This window comes from Schistocerca gregaria, chromosome 2, assembly GCF_023897955.1.
Source record: "Schistocerca gregaria isolate iqSchGreg1 chromosome 2, iqSchGreg1.2, whole genome shotgun sequence".
In the NCBI taxonomy this organism is placed as follows: Eukaryota; Metazoa; Arthropoda; class Insecta; order Orthoptera; family Acrididae; genus Schistocerca; species Schistocerca gregaria.
In genome coordinates, this window is record NC_064921.1 from 265,501,212 (window position 1) to 265,515,436 (window position 14,225).

The 14,225-nt window shown below is 35.7% G+C and overlaps 1 protein-coding gene across 1 annotated transcript in view; it reads right to left on the reverse strand.

The window, feature by feature from the left end:
• LOC126336843 (UDP-glucose:glycoprotein glucosyltransferase) overlaps nt 1–14,225 on the reverse strand; it is a 129,774-nt gene that overhangs the window by 48,394 nt on the left and 67,155 nt on the right. The window contains exons 10-13 of the mRNA XM_050000926.1: nt 6,127–6,306; nt 3,915–4,096; nt 1,792–2,047; nt 1,448–1,654 (exon numbers count right to left, since the gene is read on the reverse strand). Of these exons, the coding sequence (XP_049856883.1) occupies nt 1,448–1,654; nt 1,792–2,047; nt 3,915–4,096; nt 6,127–6,306 (825 nt within the window). The remainder of the gene's footprint in view (nt 1–1,447; nt 1,655–1,791; nt 2,048–3,914; nt 4,097–6,126; nt 6,307–14,225) is intronic.

Genomic DNA, 14,225 nt, shown 5'->3' on the forward strand with positions numbered 1-14,225 from the left:
TAGATTTTAAATAATGGTCATATTTATCCCATTTAACAGCTGCATAACTATTAAGTTACAAATTGTGGATTGGCTTCCAGTTTCTAACAAGAAACTTTGCACAATTTGAAGATGTATAAAGAACCAAATGTGATCAGATGCAACTTTATAATAAGGAAAGGCTTTAAGGAGCATTTATGAACTAGGAACCGCCTTTAATCCTTTATGGTTGTTGATGGAGTGAAGTCCTAATGCCAGGAGTATTTTGCCCATTAATCTGCATTTTCTATCAGTCATGAGACTACAAATGTATACAGTCCACTCCAGTGGACACTCCCTACTAGTGAGGGGGAGATGAGGGTGATTGGGGGGTGGGGGGGGGGGGGGGGAAGAAAAAATGGGAGATGCAGTGAACTGAGTGATAATCCATTAAAAATTATCATCTGGGTACTAATATAGATCAGCAAATTTACAGTACAGGGTAACCTGCTTTGTTACTGAACTATTTTATTCACAAAATGTGTGTATCATCTTCCATTAAGTGGGGGTTATTGGATTGTAATTTTCAGATGGCATGAATATATAAACAAAAATACAATAATTCCCTTACAATGAGCCATTTACTATTATCATATACTCCAGTCAATGACATTCCTGAATCCTGTGGATTCCTACTACCCTGGAAACATTATTTGCTTCTGTGATAAAACACAGTGGAAGAAATTGTCAAAAGCTTCAAGATCCAGTTTTACATAACAAGTTTACTAAGAAACTTTTCTGTTGAGATACTCTATGGTTATATTATGCTGTGAATATTGCAGTTTCCAAACAAACAATATAAAGCTGAAAATGGTTGAACAATAGACTGTGCAAGATGCAGCTGAAAAGGGGTGACAGTCATTTTTGATCACCTGACTTAAACATTGAAAATAATTACAAAACATTGAAAACAATATTAAAGTAAGATGCCTAGTTATATCTGCTGAAACCATAAGATGAAGGGGTGCATAGGGCAAAAATCAAACTGAGTATAATTTTTGTAATGAGCAATTCCAATTGTTGAAACTACTGAGAAAGAAGACGAAATCAGTCTGATAACTAAGCAGATCTGTGTGTGTGTGTGTGTGTGTGTGTGTGTGTGTGTGTGTGTGTGGCTCTAAGTGTGTTACTCATGACCTGCCCACCTTCAAGAGATTTCAAAGTTTTGTCTCCTTTCCTTCTTAAGTCTGATTCCTCACATCATTAATTACCAATTAATTGGCAACCATGTCTTTATTTTTATTAATGTATAACAATTCCAAGTGTGAATTCAAAAGATTTACATCAAAGTGAAAAACACACTTTGTTCTATGAAGAAACATTCTGTTCAAGATGCCCAATAACATAAGGTACCTGAATTCATTACATACATAGTATGATAGTTGCTATTCTATAACAATTTACACTGAAACATAACATTAACACTTACTGCTACATTTATATCACTTATGTCCTTCTGGCCAGCAGCAATGGCTTGTGCTGATTGTTCATCAGTAAGTATTGAAGACATTAGCTTTGTTGCTTGTGGAGGTTTCAGTACTCGCTGAGCAGTCATAGCTAACATATTCAAATGCTGTTCAGTGGCATCAGTTTCTGGATTTAATAGGAGACCCACACGGATATTTCCACTCGATTGCTAAATAAAAAATATAAAATGTGTTAATTCAGTGCATATACATAAAATGTGTTAATTCGGTGTGTATATATTATTAATAATCTTAAAAGCTTATTAAAACACATTATTTAGCTAACTGTGGTGTTTCTCACTGTTACCATTTGTTCCAATGCAGATAATAGCAGTTGCCTGCCTTTGGCTGTCTGGAGATCCACAACAACCCAGTATGAAAGGATGTGCAGAGCTTTGCCTCGATCCATTTGCTTGTGACTGAAGTACCGAAGTAAACCAGAAGACAGAAGTGTAGCCGTTTTATCACGTGGAGATAGTGTTTCAAAGGAATCTACAGATCGAGCTGTCCCCATCATGTCCAAGTAGCTTTTAGAATCTTGACCTAGCACTCGCTCATTCAACCTGCAATTAAAGAAAATCAATATTTTCAGCAATATTTCAATCAAAATCACAGTAGTATCAAATTAGAAAGCACTTTCTATTTTTCATTTCTTATTAACAAAATAATGCAACACAGTGAATTTTGCAGATTATTTGTAGAATAAAAAAGTAATTGAAGCAGAAATTGCATACTACTTTATAAAAATTATAACTATAGTGATGGATCTGCAAGTGTTCCATTTGTAAAACAACAGAAAAAGGGAATAACATGGCGCTTATTTGGTAATACATATGCAACCAGTCGCTTTTTTATTATTTATTCAACCATGAACGTTTTCGAACCACTGCAGGCTCACCTTCAGATGGAGATGTTACAGAAACATTATCTTGTGGACCAAGTGTAGCTTGATGCAGTGCTGATGTTGCTGGCGCAAAATGACAAATTTAGTAATTGGTGTGGAAACATTTACAAATCTGAAAGTTTTTTTATGTTTTAGGTACTTACATCACACTGCACTATAAATGTTTCATCACCGATTACTAAATTTCCATCATTTCGGCCAGCAACACCAGCACTGCATCAAGCTATACTTGGTTCACAAGATAATGTTTATCGTAAAAAAGCAACTGGTTGCATATTTATTACAAAATAACCACCAGATTAAATCACAGTCGCAGTTCGTCATCTGCAATGGATGTACTGAAAAGGGTATAATATATTTCAAGAAAGTTAATTTTATTAGCAGCTATATGAATGATCTTTTATTAGAACTGGTTTCAATCCACATTAATCATCTTTGTGGTTATTAAGAGATGACACATTAATTGCAGTTTGTCAGCCACAAATTTAAATGAATTTATTATTTCATTCATACCTAAAACTTTCAGCAACTGTGGCACTGACACACAAGTGATGTGATTTCTTGAATATCATGACTATAATTTGTGTAGATCAAGACTGGTCATACTAAAAGATAATCCCTTCAGCTGCATGTTCAAAATTACTTTCTAAAAATATTTAGGTGCCATTCCTCATTGCTTATTGCAAATATTAAATATTATATATCCCCAAAACGTTCTTGCTCAAGAAACACACTCTCTCTCTCTCTCTCTCTCTCTCTCTCTCTCTCTCTCTCACACACACACACACACACACACACACACACACACGCGCGTACGTACATTCGTGCATGACATCTGATTTTGAGAGAAAATAAGACAATTGTTACTTATCAAGTGAGAACTACATTCGTAGAAAAAGATAGCAAGAAATCTGCATATACGTGTCATTTTAATAAAGAAGTGGCATAATTCAAATTCTTGATGGGCAAAGAAAGTAGATACCAGTGTAAAATCTACATGTTTATTGAAAAAGATAACACAATCTACACTCACACAGTTATCACAGACACACAGTGGACAGCAGGGGCAAAAACAAAATTTCGCTCAACTTCCGAATAGTTACTTCTTTCAACAAAGCTGCTTTATCAGTTTAATTACTGTAGAATATGAGTACAAGATAATGAACTGAAATAATATCAAAGAAAATAGATTGTTTTTTTGGTTGGGTGAGGGGTGGGAGAAATCTAGCAGGATAGATAGTGTCCTTGGAGATACAATATCTAGAATGATATTCTACAATGTATCTAAGGATACTTAATATATACCAACTTATCTCATTGAAATAACATGTTTGCATTGAGAGAGTGAGTGAGTGAGTGAGAGAGTGAGAGAGAGAGAGAGAGAGAGAGAGAGAGAGAGAGAGAGACTACCCAAACAATTTGAAAATGGCATCACCTTGTAATTATTTTGACATTTCACTACTGTACAACGAAACACTGCACAACAAATCAGGAACAATAAAAATAAAAGTATCACTTGTACACACCTGGGCATAACATGAGGTTGGTTCATGATAAAATCTAAAGTATTGTCAGCATCTGTGAGCTCACCCTTGTACACTGCTTTCTGAAAAATTGCTGACTGACTCATTATTTCATTAAGAACAGCTTCATCAAAGTCATTTGAGTTTAATACTTTTTCAGGCAGTGGTATTCCATTCATGAGAACCTAGATTAGAAATAATATTTGTTTAAGCACAATTACTGCATTGGAAATACTACATAATTAACATGTTTTTAATTACTACTTTTAACATGATAGTGGACAGTTGTGGATGGAATGCAAATAATGAAAGGCGTAAATGTAATTAGTTACAGAACAACTGAGGTGCAGAGAGCAAGTGTCAAAACACACACACACATAAAATGCTAGTGAAGCAACAATGATGAAAAGCTGAGATTCCAAGTAGTCAGTAAAATAAAGACCTGTATTTGAATGATACTGAAAATAAATTCTGAGCTGAAATGAAAAGTTTTGAATAGGAGCAGGGCAGGGAGTGTCCAGGAGGAGGAGGGAGGGAGGGAGGGAGGGAGGGGCAGGTGCTGCAAAAGAACCACTACAATAATTAACAATGGAGCACTATTCAAGTGGCACAAGGTTGCAAGAAAAATTTTTTTTGCCTGATGGTGAACTGAGGTGTGATCATACTGAGATTATAAAACTGGAGTAGTCAAGTTCCACATTTTCCCCAATCCCTGTAACAAACACTTTTCAAAATAATTGTCTTCACAAGATGTTCCTTTCAAATCTCTTAGGTGTATCAGGAAAATCAGTTATCCTCAAAAATGAGTTTAAAATTTCGTACTTTGTCCCCAGGCAAACACAAAGAGCATGAAAAAATTTCTTAGCCAAAACTTAAAAGTCTGTTTAATGTGTCAACATCTCAAACCTCGTAACAGTCATTTGCAGATTGAAATTCTAGGAGAGGAATTAAAAAATGAGAAGCCACCCAAAAATAAAGAACACTCAAGAAAACTGCCAAGCATATGACATAAAACTGATCATAACAACTGAAAATAGTCACCCACAAAACACTTTAAGGGACACTATTCCCTTGTTCAAAGTGATCAAACAAGATACTGCCAACTCAAATAACATGGGGAAAGAGTAACTCAAAGACTTTCTGTGGATTCTTAAAGGATATTATGTTTCCTAATTAGTACAACTATACTGTGACATCTGCACACAAGGTCCTGTTGCATAGCTGCCTACAGCAGGGTCATATTATCCATGGTGGATCAATATCTCCTGAACCCACACTGACGGCAGTTGAGAAATTGCCTTATTCTAAAAAGTAGAAAAGGCAAGAGATGATCATGCGTCCAAGATCTTTCCACAACAAATTGCAACAGAGCCCATGGCTGACTGGGTGATGTGTGTCATGAAACAGGTTATGCTGAATCCTCCAGTTCCTACACGGAGGAGGAGAAGTTGTCTGTTTAATCACTGGCACACACACTGCATCAACCATATCTTCCTAAGATAACTCACTGGTAGTGATGGTTATTCTGAAAACATTGAGATCATCATGTTAGGAGATTATGAAGGTATTTTAGTGTGTCATTTTGTTGTTCCAGTTCACTGCTTACTTCATGGATATTGTTGCAATATAACACATACTGGAGCTAGATGTTTTTTTAAGAACAAATTTTTTTGTGCTCTAAAGCTGCAAGACCTCACTATCTGTGCATCAGTTTTATTAGTCTTCTCCTGGTACAATGTTTTACATGAAAGGACATTGGTATCAGTGCTAAAGTATTTACTGTTCATGTCTTCTTTTGCAGTATTCTACTGCAAGTGCAAGCAACATTTGTGTAGAGCCTAAAATCTAACTCCGATTCCAGATTTCATTGAAATTGTTAGCATTTGATTGCCATTTCATAATACTACAAATTCACTAATCACAACAAATGCAGATTGGTAAGCTAAATACAGTAAAATCTTTATCCCCAACTACGATCCCCATACAATGACTTTGTAGAGTATTTCTTTACTTTCTATAATTCTTGCTTCCATTCCTTTAATCTTTATTCATAGAAATTATGATTACAAAATCTTAGGAGTTTAACCTCTATTTCAGTCTGCTGCTATGTAGTATATGCTTGTTTCATTCATGGGTGAATGCCACCTGTACCTAGGACATCATTTTTTATCTTCTATGTTAATTTTTATAGCTGATGCACTCAAGTTGTACAAACCTGTGGAAGAGTTCTGAAACCAGACCTAGTGACAAAATCTTTTGCAAGTTTCCGGCCTGTGTCATATGCAGTATCTTCCCCAAGTATTTCGTCCACTTCAGTAGAAGAAACCTTTGCAGTTAGAGCTTTCACAACATCCTCAACTGTTACATCTCGTTCTTCTTTTACTGCTGCATATACCTAAAAAATGAAAAATTTATATATTAAATTTATGTCCAAAGCAAACAAAGTGAAAATTTAAAAATTAAACTCAGTTATTAATTTGAAAAAGACTGCATTTTCCATTTTGTATTTCAGAATTTTTTTAAGTGTAAAATCATGATAGTGACAGGTAAAGTTTTAAATGTTTTTCTTTTAGTTCTCTATTACACTAATAAACTGTATCGATTCATTATTTTACATGGTGTGTAAACATTAGCACAGAAAAATATATCTGTTTTGTTAATAAGGAATAAATTTTCATTTTGTATAATTATGAATTGCTTATGGCAATAAATATGATGCTGACCCTTAAAATTGCAATATTATGAAGACAAAATGTAACAAGAGTTAAATTGGTATGAAGTGCACTAACTGATTAGATGCGCAAGTAATTATCATTTCAACAAACTCACATAAAGTAGGTAAGAGTAACTTCTACAATTTGTAATAATGAAAAATTATGTTGTGGGTTTTCAGTTTACAAATTATATTTGAATGTTGTTCGTTTATGAAAAGGAAATTTGCTACTCACCATATAGTGGAGCTGCTGATTCGCAGACAGACACAACAAAAAGATTGTCAAAATATAAGCTTTCAGCCAACAATGCCTTTGCCAAAAATAGACGACACGCGCATCTGCAAACACGCATCCACACGCAGGCATGCACCCACACGCACACAAACAACCCACAAACATTACTCATGAGGTATGCGTGTGAGTTGATTTTGCGCACGTGTGTGGGTGGGTCTATTTTCAATAAAGGCTTTGTTGGCCGAAAACTTATATTGTGACAATCTTTTTGTTGTGCCTGTCTGCAGCTCAGCATCTCCGCTATATGGTGAGTAGCCACTTTCCTTTTCATAATACTGTTACATTCCAGCCTGCATTTTCCATTGTTTAATGTCATTTGTTTGTGAGAATATCTGCATCTACATCTATACTCTGCAAACCACCATAAGGTGCATGGCAGAGGGTGTGTCCCATTGTACCACTTATTAGTGTTTCTTCTCATTCTACTCACCTATGAGGCATCAGAAGAATGATTGTTCGAATGCCTCTGTGAGTGGGTTAATTACTTTAATCTTATCCTCACAATCCCTATGTGAGTTATATGTATGGGATTGTCACACACACACACACACACACACACACACACACACACACACACCATTTAAAGCCAGTTCTTGAAACTTTGTTAATATACTTTGTTAATGTACTTTCTTGGGATAGTTTAAGTCCATCTTCAAGAGTTCAGTTCATACACTCCCATGGATTAAACAAACCTTTGACTATTTGTAGTGCACATCTGTGTGTATGTTCAATATCCCCTATTAGTCCTATTTGTTGTAAGTCCCTTACACTTGAGCAATATTCTGGAACCAGTAGCACAAGTGATTTGTAAGCAATATCCTTTGTAAACAGACTTCACTTCCCCAGTATTCTACCAAGAAACCGATGTCTACCACCTGCTTTACCCATGGTGGAGGCTATGCAATCACTCCATTTCATATCCCTACAAAGCATTACACTCAGATATTCATAAGAGTTTGCCAATTCCAACAGTGATTCATTGATAGGATCATAGGATACTAGGTTTTTTTTTTTCGTTTTGTGAAGCACACAGTTTTACATTTCTTAACATTTAAAGCAAGTTGTCAATCTCTGCAGTACTTTGAAATCTTATAAAGATCTGACTGAATATTTATGCATCTTCTTGTAGACAGTACTTCATTATAAATAACTGCATCATATGCAAAAAGTCTGGGGGTTACTATTAATATTGTCTGCAAGGTCATTAATACACAACATCAACAGTAAGGGTTTCAACACTTACTGGGACACACTCTACATTACTTCTACATCTGATGATGACTCTCCATCCAAGGTAACATGCATCCTCCCTACCAAAAGTTCCTCACAATCCAGTCACAAATTTCACTTGATATCTCGTATGATTGTACTTTAGACAATAAGTGTAGGTGTGATACTGAGTCAAATGCTTGTTGGAAAGCAAGAAGTATTCCATCTACCTGACTGACTTGTTATAAAGCTTTCAATATGTCATGTTAGAAAAGTGCAAGATAGGTTTCACAAGATCAAGGTTTCTGAAATCCATGCTGGCTGGCACTGAGGAGGTCATTCTGTTCAAGATATCTCATTATATTTGAGCTCAGAAAGTGTTTTAAGATTCTACAACAAATCGATGTCAAGGATATTGGGCGGTAGTTTTGTGGATCACTTCTTCTACCCTTTTTGTAAACAGGTGGTTTTGTAAACCTGTAGTTTTTTCTAAGAACTAGGCACAGTTTTTTTTGAAGGATCTATGATAGATTATAGTTTTAAGAGGGGCTAACTCAGCTGCAAATTCAGTATAGAATCTGACAGGGATTCCAACAGGCCCTGGAGCTTTGTTCAATTTTAACAATTTCAGCTGTTTCTCAGCATCACTGATATTAAAACCTATTTCATTCTCCTTTTCAGTGGTTCGAGGATTAAATTCGGGCAATTTTCCTAAGCTTTTCCATTGTAAAGGGATATTTGAAAGAGTCAAGCATTTCAGCTTTTGCTTTGCTACCCCTCAGTTTCAGTTCCTGTCTCATTCGCTAGGGGATGGACACTTAACTTTGGTGCCAGTAACAGCCTTTACATACAGCCAGAATTTCTTTGGACTTTGTAAAATATCATTTTACATTCTACTATGGTAGCCACCAAGTGCTTCCTCTCTTGACAGCCAAATGTGTTACATTCAGCATTTCTCTATCTATAGCCCTACACTTTGTTTTACACCTATTATGCACTAATTTCCATTTATTTACTAGTTTATTCCCAATGACTGGATCACTGCCAAGCAAGAATATAATTATCTTTCTGCTGATATTTCTCCTCGCCCAATCAGAATCCCAAGAGTTTCAAGCAAAACCAGAATCAATGTTGTCAGGAGGGCCATAATCCACACCCTCTAGGATCCCAATGGCACCATGCGACAAGTGCCACAAAAAACAGACATTGTTCACTCAGCCATGTGCAATCATACAACAGTGTTAAATACCTTGAGTCAGTAAATGGCTTGTTTCAAGCAAGGTACACATCCTCACAAACAGTGTAACATCTGCATCACCACACACTTCAGCACAATGACCACTGTTGTGGCTTCCCCTGACAAGGTAACAGAGACATTTGCTGACAGTGTTAGGACCAACAAAAACAGTGATCAGAGGAGTAGCACCACATCATCTCTTCATGAGCCCCAGTTCTGGTCACAACATCTACTTTTAAATTTACATCTGCATATACTGCAAGCCATCGTGCATTGTGTGGCAGAGAGTATTCTGTAACACTACTAGAATGACTGTCTACGGGGTGAATCACGTAAGACGTAACATCTTTTATTTCATGAGCTGTTACACAAATTGAAACACGGTTTTTGGCAAATGTTAGAGCATCAAGAAGCATGTATGGTTTTGTTTGATTAATGTTTTGCCACTGGTATCAACTGAGATATTGAAGTAAGTACTTGTCTCAAATGGAACCATATTCTTTTTATAACTGCATTCAGTAGCTCTTTAGAAGTCAGTTATAGGATTTAGCTTTTGATGATGTTGACATTGAAAGCTGTCATAAAAACATTCGAAAAATGTCTGAGAACATGAGAACACGATGGCCAGAAATGGCATTTGCGGTGCAAACCATGCCAGGCAGGCGCCCCTGAACAAATAGCGCAGTTGAATAATGTAAGGGAGGCCTGCGCTATGAGAATAAAGCTTTATTTCCTCTTAAACCAACTTATGACCTAGACACAGGTTCACCTACGAATGTTGTGTATGGAAATATGACATTCTACAATCTAGCGTATCAAAAAGGGCTTAGGAAAAGTATTTCACGTTTATGTACCCTCCCACATTTACATGAGCTGAAACAGAGAAATCAACTGTTCGTTCTTCAAAAATAACAAGGTGCCTTTGAAGTAAAATAAATGTCTGAAAACTGTCTCTACATTGCTCTAAATTACATCATACGGGATACATTCATTGAACTAAACATTTTATTAAAAATACTTTTGTGACCGCCTGCACACCACAAAATAAATATTCTTGTTAATGAAACATTGTTTCAAGCTCAATGTAAGTGCGTAATGATAGTGTTACCAGCTATGTGCAATATACGCAGTTGACTTATTTGACACTGCAATGCAATTTCATACAAATGAAAACGAAATAAACAATTTACTAACAAAAATTTGGTAACCAACCAAATCACATAACAAATTTTGTCTTCTAACAAACTAACTTTATCCTTTATTTAAGCATGTGTTCAAACTGTTGGCAATGGACTGAAAGGCACATTTGCAATTGCCATTCAAAAAAATGAGGAACAAATTAGTTACAGTGGATGATGTGGTATAGCATACACTGGCGATATGACAACACATATCACCTGGCATAATTGGGGCTCAATTACAGATGGAATCTTTGAGTGCTCCCCGAAGAAAGAAATCAAGATTAGTCAGATTGGGGAACCTCACAGGCCATTTGACAGCAGAATTTCATCCTAAAAAACATCCAAAAAAGTTCTCATTCAGTATTTGCATTGTAACACCAGAGGAGTGAGGTCAACATATGTCGTGTTGCAGCCACATACACTGTCAAATATTTGGTGTTACCTCTTCAAGAAGAACCTGCAGAATGTTCACAAGAAAGAGTGCTCATGGATGTCCACTTAGAACGTCTGAGAGGAAGTAAGATCCCACAATGTAATTTCCTGTAATGCCTACCATATGTTTATGCTTCATGGCCACTGATGTCGCACCTGATGAAGCACGTGTAGATTTTTGACTGCCCAGTAGTGCATGTTAAGCAAATTTACATTAGTTTGGTTATTAACCATTGCTTCATCAGTAGAGAGCATACACTGGAAAAATGTAGGGTCATCTCTCAGTTGCAGAAGGGCAAACCAACCAAATTCTACACCACATTTGAAGTCACTGTCATCTAGCACCTGATGTAGTGACAGATAATAGGGATGGAAATTTTGTTGATGCAAGCTGTGAATGACACAGCGTCTCATTCAGTAGTTTATTTAAGTTATCCGGATTCACATGGTCCAGTTAATTTTTCAAGGAACATTTTCTTTTGAGAGGCGTCGGAATTTACAAGTTTTACATGCCATGTAATCATAAAAATGTTGTGAGCCAATAAGTGTGTATTCACAAAAACACAGACCATTTACTACCCCTAACTTCACTCCATCCAATAACAATTTTACTTTCTGTGAAAAGTCATTAACTGAAAAATTACCCATTCCTAAAGTTCTGATCCACCCAAAGACACTTCTGTTATTAGAACTTTAAATCTTGTTCATTTCTCAGATTTGATGTTATACATCTGTTGGCCTAATTTTTCTGACCCAGATAATACATCTGATTATTCAAGTTAAGGAAATTTGGAAAATTATGAACCTGAGAAATTCACATGCAATTCTGCATACACTGTATGAAGCAAATAGTACATCAAACCTTATTACTTTTACAGCTATCGAATAAACAAAATAATTATTTGAGTCATTAGAATGATACCAATACTAAATTTGACCCTTTTTGTCATTACAAAGTAATGTAATTACCAATTTTCCTAATTATCTTTATGTGTGCTGATATATACCACCAGCACACAGGAAATCCACAAATACCGACGAGTCGCCAACTCTTGAACATCTACACGTAAATATCTTTTGAGAACTATTTTTGAATCTGTAGTTAGCTAACATCTGGTTCACATCTCAGTGTAAAACTTCGCCAACAAGTAAAGTTCTAAATGTAAAATTCTGTGGTTAGCAACAAATAATATGAACATCTGTGTACTGCCATCAGTTACCAAAAATTCCAACATGTTCAGTGACTACATAATCAAAACCAACTTTGTGATATTAATCAGTCAGGATTCGCTTGTGAAAGTGCAGTGCATAAATACTTCCACCAGTAAGATGTGTACTAGTTTATCGGAAGTGTCTACCTGCGATTAATATTCTATATGAAATCTTATCGACAAGCTGATCAATGCATTCTCAAAGTGATGATAAATGGGAAAACCAGCCAAATTAAACAGATGCTCTGTTGCATCCATTGTTTAAGAACTTTTAATAAAACCAGATTACAGCAAGGCAACAGACCTCTGATGACAGAGAATCATCAATAAATAATTTAAGAGAATTGTGTGATTTGTGCTAGACATCTCATGCCCATACCTCCAAAAACCTACTACGGACTCTGTGCTGTACTGCATTCAGGAGGTGAACCAACATATTATTAAGGAGGTTGTCTTACTGTTTTAGCTCATCAGCCTATACTTTCATTCTCAAGGCCTACTGTGGAACTTTGATTCAATGTAACATTCACTTTAAGCCTTTCCCAGATCCAAGGCTTTGGCACACATATATCTTAACCTGCTTTATTAGGTAGAAAAAATAGGGTTCCACTTAATACACCCAAATGTGTATTGCACTATGAAAGCAGCTACACAGGCAGCAGAAAATGTGGCACGCACAGTTGATGGTCAAAGAAACTCGTTTGAAGACAGTGAGGGACAGGAACGATCCAGCATGATTAAATAAGAATTATGAAATTACTATGAAAGCAGAGATAACTAGGTGATCAATTCAAACAGAAGCTGAATGAAGACAAAACAAGTTGTGCAAAAAGTATTCAATGAATTAAAAGGCAAAATCTTATCTCCAGAGTTGCCAGAACACCATAAAAAGTTTCGGTTCGATGCAACATCAGTTAATAGAACAAAGTCATCTGTTCATAGGCTGTTTGTGAAGAAGAAAAACAAAAAACAGCAAAAAGTTTTGTGAAATGATTTGCTGGAAAGTAATAAATGAAACAGATTAGAGAAACACTTAACACACTCTGAATAATGCTTGAAATAGTGTACAGTTACTGAGACTGTGTAGTCTACATAATCCACCAGACAAATGTCCTGTAGCACTTTTTCAAAATTCTAGGACTAAGTTAATAACTGAACTTTAAATCTTCAACTGACACTTCATCTGATATACACAATTTCAAACGTCATCCAAATGCAAATCAAATGTTCTTTAATCCATTTTATTTCTTAGTTTTAGACAAATTATTTCAAAACAAATTTGGCATTTTCCCAAATTCTATTTTAATTTCAAAGTTTTCTGTACTGACAGTTAAATATCACATCAACTTAACTTCTTATGTACAAAATGTCTAGGCCTTAAGAGAGAAACTTTTTTACACTTCATTTACATAGCTAGAAACAGCTATTCACGAAATATTTCAGTTTTCCCTCAAATCACTAAGTTTTTCTTATTTACCCTGATTACTTTAAATATTTACATCTTTCTGCCAAACTAGATCTCTTGCTTGTCAATTTGAAACCTCATTTGTCCATCTGTCACTCTTCATTTGTCTATGAAAATTTGAACAAAAATAAATTGCATAATTTTCAGGGAGGTTCGTTTTCACTCTGTTCAAAAGTTTGACCAAAATACATGAAAATATTAAATGAATGCTAAAATATGAAAGTGTCTCCCAAAACTGCTTCATTGAATATCACAACGCAATTATTACCTTCAACCATTACACAGATGTGAAAATATATGTAGAAAAAAGCAAGTGCATAACTGAAAATCAGCTCAGCTCAACAGAGGGAAAGTCATTGGACCTAATGGAGTTCTTGTCAGATTCTATTATGAACAAGCAGAAGAACTGGCTCCACTTGCAACGGTGTAAATGCTAAAACAAAGAAGCATGCCACCTGACTAGAAAACGGCACAGGCCATTCCAACCTGTAAGAAGGATCATGGAAAATGATGTGTAGAACTATAGACCATCTCACACCAACATCAATGAGTAGGGAAATTATTGAACATA